This window comes from Lissotriton helveticus, chromosome 5_1 (genome assembly GCF_964261635.1).
Source record: "Lissotriton helveticus chromosome 5_1, aLisHel1.1, whole genome shotgun sequence".
In the NCBI taxonomy this organism is placed as follows: Eukaryota; Metazoa; Chordata; class Amphibia; order Caudata; family Salamandridae; genus Lissotriton; species Lissotriton helveticus.
In genome coordinates, this window is record NC_136065.1 from 23867930 (window position 1) to 23892800 (window position 24871).

Sequence of the window (24871 nt, forward strand, 5' to 3'; positions counted from 1 at the left end):
TGCCAACTTCTAGAAGTGGCACTTCCACACTAGACACAATAACGCCGCACACATCATCGCGCAGCATTTAATCACACGAGTCCGCACATACCAAACTCGCCCCTGCAGTCCCCACACATCAGGAACTACCATGGACACATACATTCCCCATGCATTCCTATGGGAGGGCAGACCAACCTTACCACACGCACGCACTTTACCCTGGGACACAGTGGTAAAGTGCGCAGAAACCAAAAATCACTAACACCAGGTCACAATTAAAAGCAAAAAGTTTTAGGGGTAAACCTGCCAGAAGGGCCAAGTCCAACACCCACCATTTGACGGATCTAGTGGATGCCTTAGCCCTGCTGGATGTATCGCCCCCGGAGGGACAGCAACATGAAGCACCGTCGACCTCTTCAACGCAGAGTCCCTCATGGTCCCAAGGAGAGGGGCTATGGCTTTTCCAGAGGCATACAAAGACTCATAAGAGGTGCTAATGATATGGAGGAGGCGTTTGGACAGGATGGCTACCCACCTGCTACCCCACGCTGGAAAGAACTTTGATGTGGAAGAACGCCATGTCACACAGTTATATTAGTTGGGACCAGATTGCCCCAGAAGTTATGGGGTTAGGGACTCTGTAAGCTTATTAATTTACTCAGGTACCAATTGGTCTATTGACAAGCTACCTGCAAACAGCATACTGTATTGTAACACATGTGAGAGAACACCTGGACAGTATGAGGCTGGGCTGAGGAGGGAGGGTAAATGGGGGAGATGTGGTATGATGGAGCACAAAAGCATGAACATAACATCTGGGGAGTAGGTTAATGATTACACCCTTATCATGGAATGGGAGGGGGGTCTTAATTCTCCACTTAAGCATCAAGATTTGGAAATATCTAGCAAATTCCCACTTCGATATAGTGGCCATACATGAGACCCTCCTCAACCGGGCGGAAGACCACAGATTTAAACATAAATTTATACCCTGATCTATCGCACCTCGACTAAGCACAGTGGGGGGTGGCATTATAATTTCACTCTTGTCGTTTACGCCAACAGGGTACAAAACAGGTGGAGGGACACTGGGTAATGGTCAAGGGGGGTCTTGGAGGGAAACAATGCACATTGGTCTTAATCTACGTTCCCAATAATTATTTTTTCTTCCTCTTCTTTAGTTATTCCTTCTTTATCTAATCACTAAGAGACTTGAGATGTATGAGATCGCGAATGTATCAGTCTTTCATGTTTTGGATGAAACTGTTAATGTAAAATGGCATATTGTTGTTCCTTGAAAAGGAGATGTAAATGCTTTGGACATACCCGTCCTTGCTAGTTTACTCTGGAGGAATTCTTAATAAAAACAATTTTGACAAAAAAATTGAGCCCGAAAACATAGATATAGGTAGCGATGTTTTTATATGTAATTTGTTGCACAGAAGGCTGATCTATGAAAGCTTTATGCCAGTACTTTCGTAACACACTTCGTCTCAAAAAAGTATAGCTTTTGCCACTATGTCAACATGTAATACCTGATACTCTCAATTGAGCTGCGGCTTAAAATTAAATTTCTTTTTGTCGATCATGCATTAATTCTTTAGGTAAACCCTAATAAATGAAGTATGGATGTAGCGAAAGCAATGCGTTTTTTAAATAGGTCTAAGAAACTTGAGTTTAGGAATACAGGTTATTCGTACCAATCTGAATTTGGGGTTACCCATTATGCCAGGTGATTATGAGCCTGTTTTACAAACTGTGTTCTCATATGCAGACTTACTTTACATTTGGAAGCCAAATATGCATTGAAAATCAATAGATAATCAGTAGATAATAACAAATGTCCGACTATTCTGCATCCAGATGAAAACAGTAACCCTCTTGTGTACGTGGACCTGTGACATAAAAGACTCCAAAATGCATTGTGGAAATATCAAGATGTCTCCATTAAGTTTCAATCATTCTGGGAATGTGGGTAGCTTTGGTGTTGGGCGGGTGATTGTGGAAAAGTAAATTTTGCTATGTTATATGTGCCTACATGTTCCCCATGTTACGTTATATGTGCATGATCGATATGCATGTATTCCCCTCTGATCGATTAAAGACGCAATTACAGTTGTGTCCATCTCTAGTATGCCAGTTTCCAGTTTTCGTGAATACAACGAATATTAGGCCTATGTAAAGCTACGTTGCCACGTTTCACAGTGTGCACGTTAATTCATTGAATTGTCCCCGTTTCTAGGCCTCAAAAGGGCCCGGACTCAGATTCAGCTCCTGTTTCCTGAACCCTCTCCGAGGAGTAATACAGCCCCCACCTGTATCCCTGACCCTTAGCTTACTTTCATGCTACGCAGTGCCCGGCTCGGCCTGGCTCTGCCTCTTAGTCTGCCAAGAGTATGTTATGATTCTAGTTATCAGTCCAGCCCTCCTTCTCTGCATTCCTAAGCTACTGAATCGCATCAATAGTTTCCGTCATGGTCTAGCCTTTATGTCTCCATGTAAGAGAAATACTGTATTAATATTCATAGAATATTCCTCGCACACACACTACATGTAGAATTATGCATGCACCAGTCTTAATGTCTGTTAGCCTTTGCCCTGATAACTTTTGGATTCTATCAACATGTTCTCTAAACACGAGATACTAGATAGGCTTTAGGTACATGTCGCTCTGACACTCCAGACTTTCGTCTCCTCTTCTAGCACAGAAGTCAGAGCCCCCCAGTCCTCCCTAGTAACACGTCATTGCCAGTTTGCGCGCATCACTAGGTTGGAGGTCCCAGCTGCTCAGGTAGCCCCCTCCATGTTTCCGCCCCGTTTATGACATATTCTGTTACGTTTGCATCACATGTCTATGTATACGCCCTGTACACACCTCTTGTTACACCCACTTTATGCCTTATCTTTCGCGACTGCTACAAACTCCGCCTACTGCTACGCCTACTGTATTGAATACAATGTATTTTGTTTAACTATATATATCGTGCACTGTTATTAAAGTTTGCTAGCCATTCCCAGATCCTGCCCCGGCAGCTGTCGGGCCCTGCCATCCTATTCCCGTACAGGCTGTCCTGTTCCTGTCCTTTTATGCTTAATTAAAGCCTGTATACTCCAGCTACCTCGAATCTTGACTCTTATTTATTGAGCTATCTGTTTATATTGTATCCAGTCAAAAATAGAACCGGTAATTAATTATTTATTTACCACATGATAGCTGACACTCAGGGAACGCTCCTAATCCCATGCATTTCTGAAAACTATACACCAGTGTGAGTAATGGGTGGTGGGGCTTGGGTGGGTCCTGCTGTGTTTTTTTACTGAAATTTCATGCATCACATTTAGGCTAAAATCACATAATTTCCTCTAAATTCTATGAGGAAAAGTTACAGAATCTCATGGAATGACTTGCACCCTACTTTCCAGTGTTCTCATAGTACTCCCTACCAAAAATAATTCCCCACTTGTAAGGGTGGGCCTATCACCTGCAACCGGTCCAGTAAAGATCACAAAATTCTCTAATCTTCTATTCTGTCGGTCTTGTAGAGCACATGGCTACCAGAACGCCTCCCAGCGCTAGGACAGTCATCATGAAGCTGTAGTCATCAGAGAGCTAATTGCAGAAAAATCAGGTTTTTAATGACCTGCAGAGAGAAACCTCGCATGACAGCTGGCGAAGATCGAAGTGAAGGGAATTCCACAACTTTAGAGCATGATGTGAAAGGGAGCGGGCCCCAACGAGATCTCCTACATTTGGGAACCTGCAGCAGATGAGCTGAGAAAGATCTCAAGGATCTTCCCGAAATATAAGGAAAGGCCACTGACCTACGGAGAGCAGGGCCTTTCTTGTGAAGGGACCTATGCAAAATGCATATGGCTTTAAATTGGACCCACTGCTCCACTGGGAGTCAATGGAGATCTCTCAGGGCCGCTTTTGCGGATTTATGTGGGGGAAGATTCATCAGGAGCTGAGCAGCAGCATTCTGAATAGTCTGAAGCCTCTTTGTCACATAATGGGGGAGCCCAGATAAAACATAATGCAATATGGAAATTAATTTTCAGTTGAATTTCAATCATGATGTGGATAGCTGCAGTATTCGGCCCCAGGGTCGGCCGACACCCAGGGAAACCGAATAACCACATATATTTCTGAAAACCAGAATGCCCAGCAAACATCAGCTTTTGGCTAAAATGACAATGTTTTCAGGTTTCTGTTAGGGAAAGTACTGATGTGTGTACGGATTGTCAAAAGACCTACCACCAAATATTCCCACTCTTCTCCCGATAAAAATGGGTACCATACTTGTGTGCATGAGCCTGTTCCCTGCTACAGGAACTAGCCACAACTTGTGTGTTAAGAAATCAATGTGGTCTTCAAATTGTAACCGTTCTTATGAATTCCTCTGACCTATATTAGGTTCCCCCACACATTCGAGGTACACTGGAGATGTGTGAAAATGCTGGGTGCATGACAACACCTGCAGTTAGCTGAAAGTGTTTGAGATTTCTTTCACATAAATATGGGGAAACTTGTGTGTTTTATAGATATGTTACTATGTTACTGGGTACTTATAAAGCGCACAGCTACTCCCTGGAGTGTCCCGGCGCTGAGAAAGAGAACCAGTGACAGAACAGTTCAGGCAACCCCAGGGCAACTGACTTATTGAGAGAAAAGCCAAGTTTTTAATCTGCGTCTAAAGATGAGGAGGTCCTGCGCCTGAAGTAAGGCTGGCGGCAGGTTATTCCAGAGCTGAGAGGCTACCACCTGAAAGGAATGACCCCCCAGGCGAGAGCGGGCGAACCTAGGAATCAGCGAGAGCAGCTGACTAGAAGACCTGAGACTTCTGGATGGAACACAGCGCTGGCATCTGTTTCTCAGATAGAGGGCCCCAATATTATGAAAGGCCTTATAAGCCAGCACCAAGGCTTTGAAATGTGTCCTCTTTCGTACCGAAAGCCAGTGCAAGGACTTCAGGGGAAGGGGTCATGTGTGTCCTGAGGCCCACCATGAGTATGGCTCTTGCCGTGGCGTTTTGCACCACTTGTAGACGGCCAAGAAGATCGGAAGGCCAACATAAAGAACATTTACATAATCAAGGCGGGACAACTGTTTTCCTATGGGAAATCGGGAGTAGTGGGAGGAAATTTCTCAACTTTTTCAGTAGGCCCAAGCATGTGCCCGCCACTGCCTGGACCTGGGACTTCATGGACAGGTCCACGTCCATTTTCACCCTGAGATTCTTAACAGTTGTGGCTAAGTTTGCAGGGGGTACATATCTGTGGCCACCATTTGCGCCACTCTTCTCCCGGATTGTAACCGAAAAAGATAATTTCTTGTTTTTCAGAATTGCACAGCAGTTGATTCTGTTTAAACAACTCGAATACTGCTGACAGGCAGGTGTTTATCTCTTTCCCATTCAGAGCCTCATCATTACAGCCTGTCAACAGCAATTGTGTATCATCGGCGTAAGATATGACTTCAGTGCCGTGTTGTTGTGCCAAAGGCGCCAGGGGGGCCATGAACACATTAAACAGAGTGGGGCTTAAGATAGATCCTTGTGGAACACCTACATTAAGTGGCAGGATAGGGGGGGACCAAACTGTTTTCTGACGGTTTTCCAGGTAAGATGTAAACCACCGAAGGCCCGTGCCCCCTATACCACATCCTCGCAGTTTGTCCAGACGGAGAGCACGGTATCGAAAGCCGTGGAGAGGTCCAACAGTATCAAAATAGCCCTGCCTCCTTTATCAAGTGTGGTTTTAATAGATTCAGAGATTTCCAGTAGGGCTGTTTCAGTACTGAAACTAGCTCGGAACCCTGATTGGCTAGGATGTAATTCACAATTGGTCTCAACAAAATCCGCGACAATCCTATTTATATATTTCTCCAGAACCTTGGAGAAGACAGGCAGCAACAAGATTGGCCTGTAATTGCTGGCTACAGAAGGGTTGGCTGAAGATTTTTTTAGAATTGGGAGGATTTTCCCATGCTTCCAGCTGTCCGGCATCTCCCCTTCTGACAGAGAGAGGTTCAAAACCCTGTTGACAGCCAGGTTTATCACTTCTGCAACAGATGCAAGTATTTTTGCGGGACAGGGGTCCGAGGGGGAGCCTGATTTTAGTGTTTTCATTATCTTCAACGAGTCGGCCAGTGTGATTGGAGGGAAATGCAAAAGGGTTCCACCAGCGTTGGGTAGAGCAAGGGGGAGCCTACCAATAGTGGCTACCTTAGCAGGGGGTGCTTCCCCAATTGAAGCTTGAATGGTGGTAATCTTTGTATACAAATAGTGTGCAATAAGGATCCTTCATATAGTTTAACATTCTGGGTAAGAAATTAGGGTAAGAAATTAGGGTGCAAGCCACACCTCCCTGTAGTCCTTAGGGTCTCTAGGTTTCATTTAGGGCCAGGGTTGATGAGGTTCCCTGGGTGCCGGCTGGCCCAGAGTCCGAATAGTGCTACTTTTTCCCTTTGTAAGTGAAAAGAAATGAGGATTTCTGTGAGCATAGTTTTGACATAGTCCAGCAGAAAGGGGAGTAAACTACCCATTGTTCTTCCGCTGAGTGTCTCTGATTCAAATTGCTTATGCTGTAACGTTCAAGGCACTCCTTCCATCTTTCCCAGCAAAGAAGATTCCCAGGTTCAAGTGTTAAAACTGAAAAAAGAAACATGGATGCACGTCAACAAAAGGATTAGAGAAACTGTTCCATTGTTACAGAGAAGTTAAGGAATGTACTCCTGAATTTCAGAAGAGTGAACAAATGGATAAAAAGAGAACATATCTTGCAAGCTGATTTTGCACCACATTGTCCAGGAACAGAAAACAGGAGAGAGGATATGTTTAATGGACTTACTAGACCCCTACTTTCATGTTCCCATAGTTCCAAATCACAGGATGTTTCTAATGTGAGTGGAAAGCTTGCATTAGCAATACAAAGTCATTCCATTTTGAATGAAGAACATTTTCCAGGTGCATGGCTATGGAAGACGTTCATGGATCATACCTAGATGATTGGCAGATTAAGTCCATTCCCCCTCAGAAAGTTTTATGAGACTTCGAAACCACTGAGCCTCTTCTATACTCGGTGTCTAAAGGTAAACATTGAAAAATCAGTTTCTCTTTTGAACAAAGTTCAGACTTATCTGGGGGCACTTCTAAACTTTAAGTAAAGAAGAATATCTCCTTTGTTCGGAGGACAGACTTTTATAGGTCATTGGGAAACCATATCAACTGCAGAAGAATGAAGTTGCATTGGTGAGACAAGTCTCCTTGGTTCAAGCTTAGTGGCCTTTTACATATTCATTTGGCTGCTCGGAGGACAGAATCCACCTCTTGTTCTAAGAAATGCAATCTCTCCCACGAAGGCATAAAAGTGTCAGTCTATTACAAGAGGTCATCTTTTATCAGTATTTATCGACACAGTCCATTGTGACAGATGCATCACTTGCAGGTTGGGGAGCCCATCTGGAAGAATTGAAAATCCAGAGCACGTGGTGAGAGGAAAACTTGGTACCAATATCAAAGTGCTAAAACGCCGGGCACTACAGATGGCCCACAAGACTTTGGTTCCTACTCTGGCGAGAGGCAGGAATTTGGTCAAAATAGACAATAAGATCCTCATGGGCTACCTGAACAAACGGTGGAATCAGATCAAGCACTCTCTCTTAAGAGAGTGAGGAGTATAAAACATCTGGAAATGGTCAATTCCAAGGGGATCGTTCCTTACAACAGTTCTACTCACAGAAAAGCAGAATGTCCAGACAGACACACTCAGCAGAGTTTGTGATGAAAATCACAAAACGGTTATGGATGACAAAAAGGAATGGGAAACACCTCAAATGGGTCTCTTTGGTACAGTGGAAAACTCAAAACGTTGACTCTGTGCGTTCGGGTAATCGTAGGTAAACTCTGCTGAACTGGTCACAAATTATTCTATATTCCTTTCTCTCAATTCCTCCAAAGAGGGACTGCAACAATTCTAAATTAAGGTAGATTAAGCAGCGATTAACTTCCTACAGAACGAGTCCTTCATAGAAATCCATTTATACCATACTAGTCATAAAGAAAGGTTTTAAAAAGGTTTTGGTTTCTATTCGTAAACCAATCATGTGAGAAAGTGCCCTCTCTCTGCATGGTTGCTCCCACTTTTTTCTGAACTGCTGATGTGCTTTGACTGAGTGTGCCCTGGGCTCCTGCTAATCAGGTACCCAGGGCCTATGCTCTTTCCCTAAAACTGCATTGAAACCCAAACTCAATTGGCATCTCTGGCCACAGGTCAGCCCCTGGTAAATGGTACCACAGGTACCCATGGCACTGTGACCAGGGAAGGCCTCTAAAGACTGCAGCACTTATTGTGCCACCCTTCGAGGTGCTGTACCTTTAAACGCACACACTGCCTTTGCAGGCTGCGTGCCTTGGTGAGGAACAAAATGAGGAGTCGACATGGCACACATCCCTGTGTGCCATGCCTACAACCCACTGCCCTGGCATAGATCAGTCACCCCTCTAGCTGGGTGCCCTATACTAGTGTTGAGGGTACAGGTGCATGAGCCCTATTACCCCTATAGTGTTTAAGTCCATTCTTAGACATTGTAAGTGCAGTCCTGCCATTAAGAGTATATGGTGCTGGGAGTGTGTCATTACGAACTCCACAGCACCATAATGGCTACACTGAAAACTGAGAAGTTTGGTTTCAAACTTCTCAGCACATTAAACCCACACTGATGCCAGTGTGGGGTTTAATGAAAAATGCACACAGAGGGCATCTTAGAGATGCACCCTGAAAAACAACCTACCACTAGTGTCCAGGCTGAGTGGCTGCTTTCAGCTGCCACCACCAGACATGATTCTGGACCCCTGGGTTGAGAACCTGCTGCTCTCAGGGGCCTGAAACAATGCACATCCTGGGACGAGGTGGCAAGCCTCCTCCCCAGGATGGGCAGGCCCCACGAAGGGGAAGCTTTAAAGGCTTGTTGCCTTTGTGAGCTTCCCCAGGCCACTTTCTGCTTTCAGCAACTGATCCCCACTGGTTCGGACGCCCACTTTGGGCAGGAGAAACGGCGGAAAAAACAAGTGAGGAAGAGAGGTGTGCCCACCTCTGCCAACTCCACCCCTCAGGTGGGGGCGGCGAGGTGAAGCACAACTTTTAGTTCCCACCATCTTGCAGATGGGGGAACAGAGTCAACATGAGTGAGGCATATGTCCCATCCTACTAGAGGGTGGCATAATAGGGGTTGTACCCACCCCAAGGAAGGGACCCGTTGGTCCCAAACTTTACTTACCTGTAACGCCCCTGAATCTAGTATTTAGGGGGCACCCCGAACCCTGCTTCCCTAGACAAGAAACCAGAAGAAAAGAAGTAGGACGGAACAGACGTGCCAAAGCTAACAAGAGGAGGACACCCACTGACTTGGCCCCAGCCCTACCGGTCTGTCCCCACCTCAAACATGCAGAAGCAAAACTCCGGTGTGTCCTGCAGGCAACAGCCTCAAAAACCCTGAGGATCAGCCCTGCCTTCAAAAGAAAAGACTGTCTCCCGTTAACACCGGATTTGTTCACCCACAGACTCCAGGTCCGGCAAAGTCAGCGAGTCTGCACCACTCTGCACCTGACCCCCACGGCCCGAGTTCGAGTGGCCCAACACCAAGAGGAGGTCTCCCCGGCGATCCTGACGTGAGATCTGGTGGCCCCTGACCTGCTTCCAGCCGACGCCTGAAGCCTCAAACTGGAAGGTCCCTCCAACCACAACCAGGAGCTGGTAAGAAGATCTGACCCTAAAAGGCACCCCTGCACCCGACGCCCCACTGCCTTGGGTAGCCCAACCGACGGTGCCTAACCAATCCCCAACATCCCAACCTACCTCTCCAAGTGGTGGCCGCACCCAGAAGACCTTCGTCCCCGAGGCTGCAGTGTGTGTGCAAACCGGAGACTCCCCATTAAAAGCTACAGGGCGCCTGTGAGAAGTTGGCCTGATGTGCAGTGTTCACTATTCTAGTGATCACTATATATCAGTCCAAAGAACCCTTATTGATGATTGGTTGTAAGTCAACCTTATAGACCAGCTATCCTAGTAGCATGGATACGAGCAGTCTAAGGCTAAGACTCTAGAGGGCGTGTCAAGCCAGCTGTTTTACCATCACATTACCCCTTGAACACCCAGTGAAAGGACACCACACAAGTTGTTATGAAAATAAACAGTGTATTTATTTATAACAAGACTACCCTGGCTCTTTATGAGACAGGGAGCTAAGCACACAACAAAACTCTTCTAAAAATACTTAAGTTAGCACAGTATACACAAATGCCCGAGGGGCACGAAAAACCATATACTCTGAAAGTGGAATGCGAAATTACTAGCAGGTAAGTACAGTACTAATAGGCTTTGGAATCGCTAGGACTTGACTATAGAATCGTTAGATTACTTCTAGGAGGCCCAGGGGACTCGGGTGCAGAGTGTGCACTCTCACGCGGGATGCGGGACAAAGTCTATGATAGCTAGTAAAGTTAAAGTTAGTGTTCCCGGGCGAACCCGACCTGGTAGGGAGAAAACGACAGTGGATCCTGACCCTTGGATAGTGAGGCTATGCTGGGGCACAGAAATGCCGAAGTTACCTAGCCCAGGGGCTGCAGCTGCATAGGTCTCAAAAGACGTCGGGAATCCTCGTAGACGAACCAGGAGCCTGGAAGAAAGATGCTGGCAGGCGACCAGTGAAGAGAGTTCGAGTTGATCCAAGCCTGGATCTTGAAGATGGATGACACCTGAAAGCAGAGGGGACCAAGTTCGTGACTACTAGCCAGTAGTCAGGGGCACCAGGAGGGCACCGGTGGGTAGTCACCTCAACTAGGTGAGTGGGCGACGCTGTGCTCTGCAGATCTCACGGACCAGGAGGCGTTGTCGGCGACCAGGATGGAGGGGCGAGCTGTCCCACGATGGATGAAGCTGTCGGCGTCGAAGAACCCAGGATTGGGCAACAAAGCCTTGGCTAATTCAAGCCCACGCGGTGGACTCAAAATGGTGTCTTGAGTGGACCAGGAGGGTCCGGGGTGCTCCTCTTCTGGAAGGGAGCAAGAGCCAGTCTGGAGCAACCAGACCAGCAGCAGTGATGTCGTCGGGCGTCGTTCAGAAGGCCACAAGCCAGCGGGCTAGTAGCCAAACAACGCGGTGAGCAGCAAAAAGCAGAAGGGCCCCACGCCGATCGTGGAGATGCTGGGGGGCTGCTCTTCGGTGCTGGAGCTGCTCAGGGTTGGGGCTTCTCGGACCCCAAAGCACTCGCCAGGAGATTACTCGGCGGGCTTGCTGTGAAGAAGTCGTGCAGTCTTGGCAATAGTCGGTCCCTTGAGGTCTCGTCGCACTCACGGTTCTCAGCTTGGCTGTAGAGGTGAGTAGAGGTCGGAGGTGCCAGGGAAGCCGGGTCTTGTCGAGCTGGGCAGTCGGATTCCGGAGGAAGGACTTGCAGCAGACCGCAGTGTTTTTAAGGTGGTGCCTGCGGATGCAGGGTGACTACTCCTTAGCCACAAGGGAGAATCTTGAAGAAGAAATCTTGATGTCCTTTCGTAGAAAGTCGTGTCTTGATTCCAAAGATGATCTACTTTGGAAGGGGGCCTGCTCCTACCTTTATCTGGGAAAAGGGGACTGGCACGCGACTAAGTCCTGCCCTATGGGTGGGACCAGGAGGGGGGTGGTTACACCCCTCTCCTTTGGCGGGCTTTCCCCAGGCCAGGGGCTGGAGTGCCCCTGGAACTGGTTTCAGCCGGCCTATGCACAGTGAGCACCGGGGTGCCACTTGCAGTCACCTTCCTCTGTAGCCCTGCCTACCTGGAATACACAAAACCCTGTCTGGGACGGTGCTGGCACCGCCCCTGGCAGGAAACCCTTTGTCCTTGCCTCCTGCTCTGGGAGGACTCCCAGCAGCAGGAGGGCAGACTTGTGTCTCGGTGGCAGCATCCATTTTGTGGAGCTGAGGCTATGTCTGACTTTAACCGGGGTTACAGGTTACATACATGTCGTGTCCCTCTAGAAGGGTGGAATGCTAACCCCGTCGCCAGAATTGGCGAGGGGTTAGTATTCCAATTCGTATGACACCTTACTCGACATGTTTTGATAAAGCGATACTAGAGTTGGCATATAACCGCGAGGATTATAATGCACTTAAGAGTATATGGTATGCGATATCATGGAAACGGCTAAGGGATGGATCCCGAAAGCCGCAGATAGGCTCAGCTCATGCCAGAGCACCATCTCACACGAGTCCAAGCACTCTGCCTTCAGGATTGTTAAGGCCTGCCATAGGAGTGACTGATGGGAGATCTGTGTGTCCATTTTTAGGGTTAGATATAGGTATACTATATCTAAAGCAAAGGGTGATTACACCACCTTGCCCCAGCTGTCGTGCAGCCAGTTGTGTCAGTTTAGTTAGTCAGCCCAGGGGTGGCACAATACATGCTTCAGCCCCTGGGAGACTTCTGGGTGCACCTCAGCCCTGGGTACAGGGACTTGGAGAGGGCCCAGTGCCAATTCAGTACCTGAGTACAATTTGGATAGAGAAAACAGCTAGGCTGTGGGTCTGATTAGCAGGCCCACAGCCAGGGAAAGTCGTAAACCAGTGCAGCAAAAAGCAAAAATCTGGGTGATCATAGGATTGCAGACCCTACTCTCCTACAGCGCCCAACGCCAAAACAGCACTCTGCATCCGGCCACCCTAGTGCTTCTGAGGGTGCACCTTTTGTGCTGGCTTGAACCCCCATTTGTCCTGAGCTTAAGTCCATGAGCTTTGCTCCTACAACCCAGTGGCCTGCTAGTCAGCAGCCACCAACCGGAGGCCCCCTATCCCCCATTGGAAAACATTGGACCTAAGCATTCTGCACCCGGCCGCCTTAGTGCTGCTGAGGGTGTAACAAGAGTGCATCCTTGACCCTGGGGGGCCCCTGAGTCTACCCCCAGAATACCAACTCCCACAACCGAATACTTACCTTTGAAATGATAACCCTATTTCCCTTCATAGGATAACATTGACTGTTTTTCTGTGAAAAGTTTCTAAGTGAGGGGTTGGAAAATCTAAGAAACCTTAAAACTGTAACTAAATAACAAAAACACTTTTACTTAGCTGCTTACAGGAAATGTCCCATTGCAGTATCCAGGTATACTGCACTCTATAAGAAAAGTAATCTGTTAAGTAATCTTCTTGACATTCTACAAAAAAAAACAATACAAAGTATTTGTACAGTATATCAAAAGCATTGCATTACTAGTATCTCTACAGTAAGCAAATCAAAGTGCATATACAATTGCAATTCAAACTGTTTACAGACTGCATTACTACTGTAAAGTATTTATTTCTTATGCGTGCCAGGCTTGCTTGGTTCTAGAAAATAAAATAACTAAAAGAATATTTTTATACAAAACCAATTGGTCTCAAGTTCAGTCTTTGAGTGTGTGATATCATTTGCTGATTGAGTGTGTACAACAAATGCGTAACTCTGACCTCTGATACAGCCTTACTGCTCGACCACACTACCACAAATAGAGAGTGAGGTGCTATCTACTTTTACCTCTGCCTACCTTTGGGGTTCCACTGGACTCTGTGCTCACTATACCTCACTTTGGTGTAGTATAGAGCCAGCTTCCTACAATTCATAAATGTGTTTTTTATCAAAATTGATGACCCCTTCTTCTAAGCTCATATACAGATCGAAGTGTTCGCAATATTCAAACCTTATCAGTACAAGACCCTTACATGATTTTTCTTTCTGATATGGTTGTACCACATGCGTACCAGTCCAGTGCATCTTCGGTATTCTTTAAAAACTGTCGCTCTCTGGTGGATAGATCAATTAATATGTTAAATGTTGCTAGAGGTCTCTGGGTTTTATATGGAAAAAACAATGACATAAGGAAAACATTTTGTTTGTTATTTATGGATTGCTAAGGACAAGTTAGCCTGTCCTTAATCACTCAATCTTGTTTTGGGTTATACAATCAGTTGGCTAACAATGTGTTAAAAAGAGAGCCTAAAACACATTTGGCAAGGGAAAAACAGGCCGCAGTTGTAAGGTTCAAAGGCTGGGAATTGTCTGGTTGTACGATATTTGTAAAGCCACAACACTGACGTCCATTCACACTTTAACCAATTATTATTGTTTAGACTCGTATGCCAGAACAGATGCAGCTGTTGGCCAAGCTATACTACATTTTGCTTAGCTCGCTTGTTTTTTTCATTTGTGTAGGGGCTTGGTGTCTATACTTATTCAAGATAGTGTCTGGTTGAGCTTGCAACTCACCAGTAACCAGCTAACTCACCAGTACCCAGCATGATGGGGAAGGTTGCTGGTTTCTTAAAGGAATTCTGCAAGACTTTTACCCCTCTGGCTGCATTTCCCTTCAATTCTGTTATGTAAACGCAGTTCAGAGGCAGCATCTCAGTATCTTGTGTTTTTTTTTTTTTAACCCCAGCAGTTTGAGCATTGAAAAAGTCGTATTCTCAAATCTGCAGCTTCTTTTGTGAACTTCTCATTTTCATTGCATGTTCTACACCTATGGGGTGCGCTCTGATCTTTCCTGGGGTTAAAATGTAACCATCTTGTCCCTTCTTGTTTCGTATTTTCTCTTTAATTTCAGATTGGGCAGAGCCCAGCGTTTCAATCTTTCATCTGTGAGCTTTTGTTTCTCTGTTTACAGGCTATTTTATTTCATTTGCCTGGGATTAAAGAATATCCACACACTGACCACACATCCATACCTTGATTTGTTTCTCTCAATCACTCCTCCCAAAATAATCATCTGCACTTTATAACTTTTAATGCATTGACCAGTCTGCACCACATTCGAGACAAGGAAACCAGATGTAGATTGGCCAATTGGTGTTGAAATTAGTGTGAACTCATCCAATGTGTCAACAGGTGTGTGCAATTTCCTGTGGACATAAGATCTAAAGCATAGCTATGGTGATAATGTCTCTCTTCTCATGTATGTTATATCTTTTTTTCTCTTTGAGCAGTACGCCTATCAGGATGTTTGCCTCATTCCACCCATCAGCAAATACATCCAGCTCACTGACAGACTCCTTCCAAAGCAGGTGAGACGCCGTTTTCAGGGTGTGGATAATTTGTGGCTCTGTTATGTGAATTGTTGTTGTATGTTTTGTGGTCTTGGTCATAGAGGTGTTGTATTCATTACTCACCCTGCACTTGGTAGGTTAATGCTTGCTGGTACTCTTGAGCACTGCTTATGGTGTACTGCTTTCCCGGTGTATTGTCTGGTAGCTGTGTTGTCTGAGCTATTGCCTAATCTCTGATCTTTGTTGTTTTGTTACTCCTAGTTTATTGTTACTCTTAAGTGTTACGTCGGGTCCACTTAGTTGTTCATCCTCTGGAGTCCTATAAAAGCAAACATCTTTTATGATGTGCCTAGAGACCTATTGAGGTCAGGTTGGGCTGTACAAATGCATGGTTTGCTTTGGTATCTGTATGAAACAGAAAAGACAGTCACCAAATCAGTGATTTCACACCACTGATTTAGTGCTAAAAAGCAAAACAAATCAAAACAAAATATGCCCGTTACCAAGGGTTTGTCATTTGGAGAACACTGAAAACATTGCCAAAATATAGCAACAGTACTGTGCATGAAAATGTAATTTTTTACGTGAAATGTTTTTGCTTTAATAGTCACCATCTAGCCAGCTAGAGAGAGGCAAGAGCTGTTTTTGCCACTGTATTGCATCTTTGTAAGTAGTGGCCATTGTTTAAATGTGTGCTCCAGCACCCACATCGTAGCCCTGCAGATATCGAGAAAGGGAACTTCTTTCGCCTGTGCTATTGTAGTTACCTTGCCTGTGGGGGCTGCTTCTTGACCAGTGCATGACCGGTTTTGATGCATAGGATTTTCCGCCTGAAACAAGGTCTTCTTTTGCATTGTCATGCCTTTATTTGCACATGAAAATCCCACAAAGACCGCTCCTTCCTACTTATTTTGTCCCGAAATTTCACCCCTAGAGCATGCGCCCTTCACATAAGGCAATGGACTTGCATCTACTAATTATCACTTGTCAAATATATCAACAGGCTATTTTACATTTATGTCTTCCAAAGTTTATGGCACTGATGATGCTTTGAAAGCGGAAATACATTTGCGCTCATCACTTAAAGAGGACTTTGCCCTTATATTTACATCGTTTGTTGGAGTATGGAGTTAAGGGCAAGGCATGGATGCTGTTAAAAGCTTTTTTAATTGATAGAACACAGTGTCCCTAGGGAAGTTCTACTCTAAACCGTTCTCTTTACCGCTTGGAGTGCCGCAGGGATCGTCCCTTAGCCCTACCCTCTTTAATGTTTATGTGGCGCCTCTGGCACCTCTGATCAGACCCTATGGATATGAGTCTTACCTCATATGCAGATGACACACAAATTGTAGTGTCCCTGTTACCGGGACAAGAAGTAGGGATGAGCAAGAAGTTTCATGACTGCATGGGAGCAGTCAAAACTTGGATGACACAGAACTGCCTAAAATTAAACTCAGGCAAAACGGAGATCCTCTTGTTTGGAAATAAGGCCAACTTCTGGACCCCGGACTGGTGGCCATCAGATCTGGGCACCCTCCCTAATCCTTCGAGGAAGGCAAACAATCTGGGTGTTATGCTGGATGATAGACTGACCTTTGAGGGCCACATAAAAGCCACGACCTCAGCCACCATTCACTCCCTTAAACTGCTCAAAAAGATCAAACCTTTCCTGCCAGAAGACAGTTTATGAACAGTCGTCTCATCCCGTATTTTATCACAGCTGGATTATTGCAATGGGCTATACTTGAATATCCAAGAGCGGCACTTAAATAAATGACAAATCCTGCAAAATACGGATGCAAGACTTGTGACAGGTACCCCCAAATTTGTATCTGTCGCCAAGGAAATTAAAAGACTACACTGGCTGCCTATCAGTAAACAGGTGCACGTTAGTCTCTAAGTATTGTCTTCAAGGCACTAGATGGCAAGGGTCCTGAATTCTTGACTCGCCAGTTTTAATGGTACACTCCCAAAAGAACTTTGCGCTCACTAGGAGCCAAACTAGTGAGACTACCACCCACTAAGAAAACTACGTGGGGGGGAGAAGTTTGATTTCAGGTGAGGCCAAAGCTTGGAATGCCCTCCCTTGGAATCTGATGCACTCCACTGACCTCCTCGCATTCAGGAAGGAACTTAAAATCTTGGCTATTTAACCTATAGAATCCCTCAGTTACACCTTCCTTGCAACCATGATGTCAGTAGAGTTGAGCTACCAGCGCCAGGACACCCTCGGGTAACCGTGCGCTCTATAAATATAATTAACATAATATAACATCTCCTTCTATTACCTTGCTTTTATTTAAACCGTTAGGAACATGAAAAATCTACATTCCACCCAACCCCACACCACCGTGAATTCAGTGAATCTAATGATAGACACGTCACTAGGAGTTCAAGTGATTAAAGAGAATGGGAACTGGCTAAAGAGAGCAACATGTTCTGCACTTATTCTGTGGCCTTTCACCTTCATGTAAAATATAACACACCTTAAATGAAAAATAAATGCAATTTAAAGGAATCTGGAAAGCATTACTCTTTAGTGGTAGAATAGCTAATTGGTTACTGCAGATATTTTTGAGGAATAGTGAGAAGTATTTGTCGCTGCCGGGTCCTAGCCTGCGACTGAAAGCACAGTGAATATACAAGTCATTATTTTATTGTAAAATTGTATTACCCACAGAATAGGATAGGCTGACGCAAAATGTGCTGAGCCATCCTTGCTTACCATTGGCTGGCTTTATTGTCACTCATTTATTTGCTGCTTTTGTTTTCTCCTCCACCTACTCCACATTGCTTCCCAAACCTGTCCGTGCCACTTTTCTCGGTCTCCTCAATCCCACTCGGTGAGTCCGTTTAAAAAGAAAAAAAAGATTTGTAGTTAAAAAGTTTTTTAGAGTGCTTGGCAGCAAAATGCTGCAGACCCTGCTACCATAAAAAGTGCTTTCACATTACTTTGGAATCAGCTTTTTTTAAATGTACCGATCCGTCTCAAATCGGTAAATAAAAGGGGGAAAAAACATTGTATTCATGTAATTTCGTAAGCATGCGTGCTCCTACAAAATATTGTAACTAACCATGTGGTCTCTCCTTTATATTTATTTATTTAACCTTTTGGCCACATTGCACATCATGTTGCTAATGCTGAACATCTGAAAGAGACTATTACTTATAGATTCCTTACCTTAGAATTACCTCCAGGCGTCAAACTCGATCCGGAGAATTTTTTGACAGAAGTACCCTTGCGTGTCAGTAGGTAGCGTCGGTCGACTCCGCGCTCATTGTCTGCATCATGATCGCTGGGATGATGTTGCGCTCTCTACTTAGATGCCGTCCCTGTGCGCTGACTTCAGTTCTTTCTTTTTCCGCGCCAGCCAGTGCCGATCGGGAGAGAGTGGTACCCTTAGTCACTTTTTGACAAAAAAAATGCCGACTTTTGTCGACTTATTTTTTGAGTTGTTCGACTCCTGGTGCAGGTAGGAATGTCCCATCGTCAGACTGGCTTCAAGCCTTGTGCCACAAGCTGATCTGCACCTCGTGTGCCTCTGGTGCTTGGAGCGTGACCACTACCCGAAGTCTTTGCGGGAGGGTGCCCGAAAGCTTCTTGAGGCACCCCTCGAGGTCCCGGTCAAGAGGAAAGTTGCGGGACTGGTTGTGGAACCACCACTATCAGTCGTCATCACAGTCTTCGTCATCAGGTAAGTCGAAGCACCAGAAGACGGCGAAGAAGTATCGTCTCTCTTCGCCTTCTCCCCATCAGTCGACCGACGGGACATGGAGCGTCGTTGTACTCCGGCTCTGCCATCGGAACCTGCTGGGACGGCTCTGAGCTTCCCTCCCTTCCCGGGATCCAGAGCGTCCCGTGCCCAACTTCATGTATTTTACGAAGCTCTCCATTCCATCTTTGGGCAGCCCGACTCGGCTGGCGCGCCTTTGGGTCCCTCAGACTCGGCTTGGAGCTCTAGGCCTTCAATGCTGGCAGCTCTGGCCTCAGCGTCGCAGGGCCCTCTAGAATCCAGACCTGGATCCGATCGGTGCCGGTTGACCTCATGGTACCGTCCCCGGCGCCGATCCCTCTGACGTCGCCTCTGCCGCTTCCGACGCCGGTTGCATCCCCGGCCGGTGTCGACCCGGCCTCCTCCTTCACTAAGCACATAGCCAGACCGGCACCAGAGGGTACTTTTGTACTGCTGTTCTTCCCTGGTGTTCCTCATCGCCATGAGTGGCAGCCAGAGGAGGGTAAGGAGGACTACGGAGGGGTCTGTTGAGCCTCTGGCAGACCAGCTTGAAGAGCCAGACTGGAGAGAAGGAGTTGGGTGTTGCCAGTGGTCTGGATACTTCCCCAGACCTTGGTATGCTTTCTCCCCCTACGGTGTCTACGGAGGAGGGAGCTTCCTATGCTGTGGTGTTGAGTAGGGCGGCTGATGCATTGAGCTTCCTACAGTGGCAGTCAGGACTAACCACCAGGCTGAGGTGCTTCAGCCGGCAGCAGCCTCTTCTGAGTTCTTGCTGCCTTTCAGTGAGGCCCTCACTCACGTCCTTCTGGGCTCCTGTTTAAAGCCCAGCACAGGGGCTCCTGTGGATAGGATGATCGCCCAACGCCACTGCCTGGCACAGGGCGACCCACTTTTCATCTCCCAACACCCTACCCCAAAGAGCTTGGTGGTCCAAACCTTATTTTCTAAAGGAAGCGCTTTCACTACAGTTCCTCAAGATAGGGTATCCAAGAAGCTGGACCATCTTTGGAAGAAGATGTTTTCTTCCGCCAGCTTAGGACTTGAGGTCAGTGAACACCGCATTTCTCTTGGGCTGTGACACACATTCAGTGTGGAACACGGTTGCGCAAGTGCTGCCCCAGGGCCCAGAGAAGGCCCGAGCCGTGCTCGCACGCGGGGTTGCTGAGGGTTGAGACGCGGCAAAGTTCACCATCCGGTGTGGGCTGGATACCACGGGTGGACGATTTCCATGTCAGACGCTCGGAGGTGCTACGCCTGGCTGAGAACATCCGGCTTCTCTGGGGATGTCCAATCTACCCTTTTGGACATGCCCGTTGATGGCCGTCGCCTGTTTGGTGACAAGGCGGACAACCCGCTCGAGCTCTTCAAGGACTCTAGGGCTACAACCAGGTCCTTGGGCCTTGCAGCTACTTCTCGCCCCATGCAGTCTGCCTTTCATCCCTTTTGTGGCCCCTGAAGGGGTGCCCCACCCCATTGCACCCAGAGCCACTGGGCCGCACAAGCCACCCAGCCTCTGCCGCCGGGGACGTGGGACCCTGCTTCATGGGTCCGGGGGCCAAAGGGCGGGTCAGTCCACCAATGCGCCCCCTGCAGCTGCCTCCAAACCTTTCTAGTCCGACTTTTCAGGGTCACCAGTTGCCAGTGGGCGATAGGAGTCGCCATCACCTCCCCCAACTGGCACAACATCACCTTGGACAGGTGGGTTTTGCAGATAGTCCGAAGGGGCCACTCCCTCCCCTTCTAAACTACACCTCCCTCCATGCCACCAACACTCCATCGCATGTCAGAGGATCACTTCGCCCTTCTGTGTCAGGAAGTTACGCTCTCTTGGCCAAGGGAGCTATCGATCATGTCCCTGTGCCAGAAGTAGGTTGTTGTTGTTATTCCCACTACTTCCTGGTACTCAAGAAGGACAAAGGCCTGGATTCTATCTTTGATCTCAGGGACGTCAACCTCTTCCTACGGAAGGAGTAGTTCAAAATTATGACATTAGCTCAGGTCCTGTCTGCCCCCGAGTCTGGATGGGAGCGTTGGACTTGCAGGCCGCTTACTTCCACATCCCCGTCTTGCCAGCCCACCGGCGTTAGCTATAGGTCACAGTAGGCCACAAGCATTTACAGGTTGCAGTGCTCCCCTTTGGCCTTACCAGTGCCCCTCAGGTGTTCACGAAAGTGATGGCGATTGTCGCAGCTCATCTGCACAGATCAGGGGTTCCAGTCTTCCCCTAGCTCGACGACTGGCTGTTGAAGGCGAGCGCGCCCCAAGCTGTCGTCTCATATCTCCAGACGACGGCGGGACTCCTGCACTCGCTGGGGTTCACTATCAGCCTGGCAAACTCACACCTGATTCCCTCTCAGAAGCTCCTTTCATCGGAGTGGGTCTGGATACAGCGCAGTTTAGGCTTATCCTCCTGAGCAGCGAGACCAGGATATTCAGGCTATGATTCAGATGTTTCAGTCTCTATCCCGGATTTCGGTGAAAATGACCATGAGGCTGCTGGGCCTCATTGCCTCCTGCATCCTGGTGGATCATGCCAGGTGACATATGCAGGCTCTGCAGTGGGACATGAAGTTCCAGTGGGCGCCTCATATGGGAAATCTTTCCTCTTGCGTCCAGATCTCAGCTGGCACTGCACACCAATTGCAGTGGTGGCTAACGGATCAGCATTGGGTCAATGGCTGATCCCTCTCCCTTCCCTAACCAGAGTTTACAGTGGTGACAGATGCGTCAATCCTAGGATGGGGCGGCCACATGGGAGAGGCCTTATGGTCTCAGGCGGAGTCCAGGCACCACATTAACCTTCTGGAGCTCCGGGCGATTCACCTTACACCGAAGACATTCCTTCGTTCCCTTATAGGAAGGGTAGTGCAGTTGTTCATGGACAACACCACTGCCATGTGGTACTGCAACAAACTGGGCGGGTCGTGGACCCTATGTCAAGAGGCTCTTTGCCTTTGGACATGGCTGAAACATTAGGGCATATCCCTGGTGGTTCAACACCTGGCAGGTTCTATGAACGTCAGGGTGGCCGAACTCAGCCAGCGGTGCATGATGGATTAGAAATGGCGTATTCACTCAGAGGTGGTGCAAGGTCTTTTAAGCAGTGGGGAGAGCCTTGGTTAGATATGTTCACCACCGAAGAGAACACACGATGTCAGCAGTTCCGCACATTGGAATTTCCATAGCGGCACACGCTTGGCGACCCTTTTTGTCACAAGTGGAATTGAGGTCTTCTATAAGCCTTTCCGCCTCTATTACTTCTTCCCAAAGTGCTGAAGAAGATCAAGCGCGACCAGGCCCAAGTCAGTCTTGTGGCTCCAGGCTGGGCACAAAGAGTCTGGTATCCCGAGCTCCTTGAACATGGCCATCGATCTCCGAACACACAGCCTCTTCAGGGGGATTTTCTGTCACAGCAGCGGGGGATAGTCCTCCACCCGAATCTGTCCATCCTCCACCTCCTTGCGTGGAGATTGAGCGGTGACAGTTGACAGCCTTCAACCTTCCTCCCAAAGTCTGTAATGTTATCTTGGCAGCCAGGTGTCCCTCTACTAAAACAGTATATGCCTGTAGATGGAACACATTTGTGGCATGGTGTGCAGCAAAGGCTGTGGATCCCCTTTCTGCCCCTCTTTCAGAGGTTCTCCTCTTCATTCTATATTTGGCCCTGCAGGGCTCTGTTCTGGGCACCTTTAAATGCTATCTTTCGGCCATTTCGGCCTTTCTTCACCTTCCTGATCAGCCTTCTCTTTTAAAGTCCCCTATTGTAAATAGGTTTCTTAAGGGCATTACTCACCTCTTTCCTCCTATTCCTTTCGTAATGCCCCAGTGAGACTTGAATCTGGTCTTAACTTACCTTATGTGTTCTCCTTTCGAGCCACTACATAATTGTACTAGGAGACTCTTGACCTTAAAGACTGCCTTTCTGGTTGCCATCACCTCTGCTCGCAGGGTTAGTGCGCTTCAGGCTCTATCTTCTAAACCTCCATTCCTTGCTGTCTATCCGGACAAGGTTGTCCTTCGAACTAGACCTTCTTTTCTAGCCGAAGTGGTTACCTCTTTCCACATAGGACTGACCATCACTTTGCCCACCTTCTTCCCGCCCCGCATCTTTCCAAGGAGGAGGAGAGACTCCACCATCTGGATCCAAAACGTGTGTTGTCATTTTTTCTGGATCGCACAAAAAAATTCTGGGTGGACGATCAACCCTTTGTTGGCAATGTGGGCGTCAAGAAAGGTCGAGCAGTGCAAAAAGCAACCATCTCTCGATGGGTCATCCTTTGCATTAAGGGAGTAAGGGACTCCCTTTCAGAGCCCTAGTTTTGTGCACCAGTGGTCAGTGTCTTGCATGGATCTGCGCCTCTGGCGTGGAATGTTTTTTTAAAAGAACTTACGTCAGCGCACAGGGGGCGGCGTCTAAGTAGATATCACAACGTCATCCTGGCGATCACGACACCGACCACAAACGCAAAGTCAACCGACTCCACCTAGCTACATGCAGGGGTACTGCTGAGAAAAATATTCTCCGGATCAAGTCTAACGCCTGGGGGTAATTCTAAGGTAAGGAATCTATAACCAATATATCGTTACCGACGGTAAGTAACATGTTCAACATCGCCAAAGGACATCGGCAAAGCCAATAGGTCCTAAAAGAGATAAATATTGGCATTGCCAATGGTTTTAATTTTCTCCAGGTATCTCAATGTCGCATTAAAAGGAACAAATAATAACAGCAACAGCATAAATAGGGGTATTCCTACAAGTTTGATTCCATCATCTATTCAATTAATTTCCTCTCTAGCAGACATGTACACAGAAGCAGAATTGTGTCTTGATGATGCTAATAAAAGAAGGATCCTGCGATCTATGCTTGCCTTGAAGGAGAATATGCAGTGTTACTTGTTAGACCCAATTCTTTAAAAAATTCATTAGGAGGTGGGTTTCTAGGAATGGGAAAAATTGTTAAAAACAATGCTAAAAAGAGAAATAGATTTTAAAAGAAAGTATTTGAACGTACCCTCCTAATCTATTTAGGCAAGGAATTGCATGAGTTAGACTGCCCTAAAAAACTACAAGCTCTGAATATCTTGGGCAAGTCTAACATAGACCACCATTAGGCAGCAAAAAGTGATTAGGCTTCCATTGATCCTTCAACTGAAGGACATCTGTAACCTGAATTAAACATAAGCACCAACTAGTTGTGTGAGGCTAGTACTGAAGCTAGTAATACACACAAGAGAGCGTGCAGGAGGATAGGGCCTGGGGGAGGCGAAGGCTCATGAGGTTGGGAGGTTTGAATGAAGGATGTACAGGTATGCATTTTGAAGTGTCTTGTTTGAATAACACTGAAAAGACAATTAAAATGTATTGAAACTACACATACACAGAGTGGGCTTTGTGTTCACCTAGAGGAGTAGTTCTCTCTCACTTCATGCTATTTGCTGTTCAATGTATCGTTCCTGCTCCGTTAACATGCCTGCATTGCAATGAAATCTCAAAGGTACTCTGAATCATCGCAACTTAAACTCCATATCTCATATTCAGCAGGCTTTTTTTGTATTTTAGTCAGATCTCAAAATGCAGTCCAAACCATTTCGCTTTGTAAGTCCTAAAGGGTATCACCAGTTTTGAAAGTAACCGACCCCTCCTACGGAAAATATATATTTTTTAAATTACGAATTAAGCCATGCAGATTGAGAAGAAAATGGGGGTTTTAGACATAGTTAGGACATTTTGTAGCGCATCTTGGCAATAGAACGTACTGTGGTCCTTTAAAACTCTGTCTACATTCCCTGAAGTCTCTAGCTATTTGAAATGTACATGATTGCTAGGATTTTCTGGACCCCGACCAATCCCGGACCCAAATACGGCAGCCAGCTCCCATGGAAACTGACAAGAAATGTGTGGTTATGCAAACCCACCGCCCCCTAATCTCGCCTGCCAGGAATATAGAAGATCTGACTGTATGCTACGGGTAGGTATATGAGACATGATGCCAGGAAGGGTCAACACACCACATCATTCATTGGGTATCTAATAACAATACAGTGTAGGGGGCTTTGGTACAGGAGACATGAAGATTTTCTCAGTACACTGTGTTTATTACACT

At 46.8% G+C, this 24871-nt stretch overlaps 1 protein-coding gene across 5 annotated transcripts in view; it reads left to right on the top strand.

Annotated features, from left to right (window-relative positions):
* The window catches only part of PHF1 (PHD finger protein 1), an 836267-nt gene that overhangs the window by 772659 nt on the left and 38737 nt on the right, over positions 1-24871 (top strand). For all 5 annotated transcript variants that reach the window (XR_013594654.1, XR_013594655.1, XM_078641645.1 and 2 more), the window contains one exon: positions 14972-15049. Coding sequence is in view for 3 of the 5 variants with exons in the window: in XM_078641645.1 (XP_078497771.1) it covers positions 14972-15049 (78 nt within the window). In the remaining 2 variants the exon portion in view is untranslated. Of the gene's footprint in view, positions 1-14971; positions 15050-24871 lie in introns of those variants that run through there.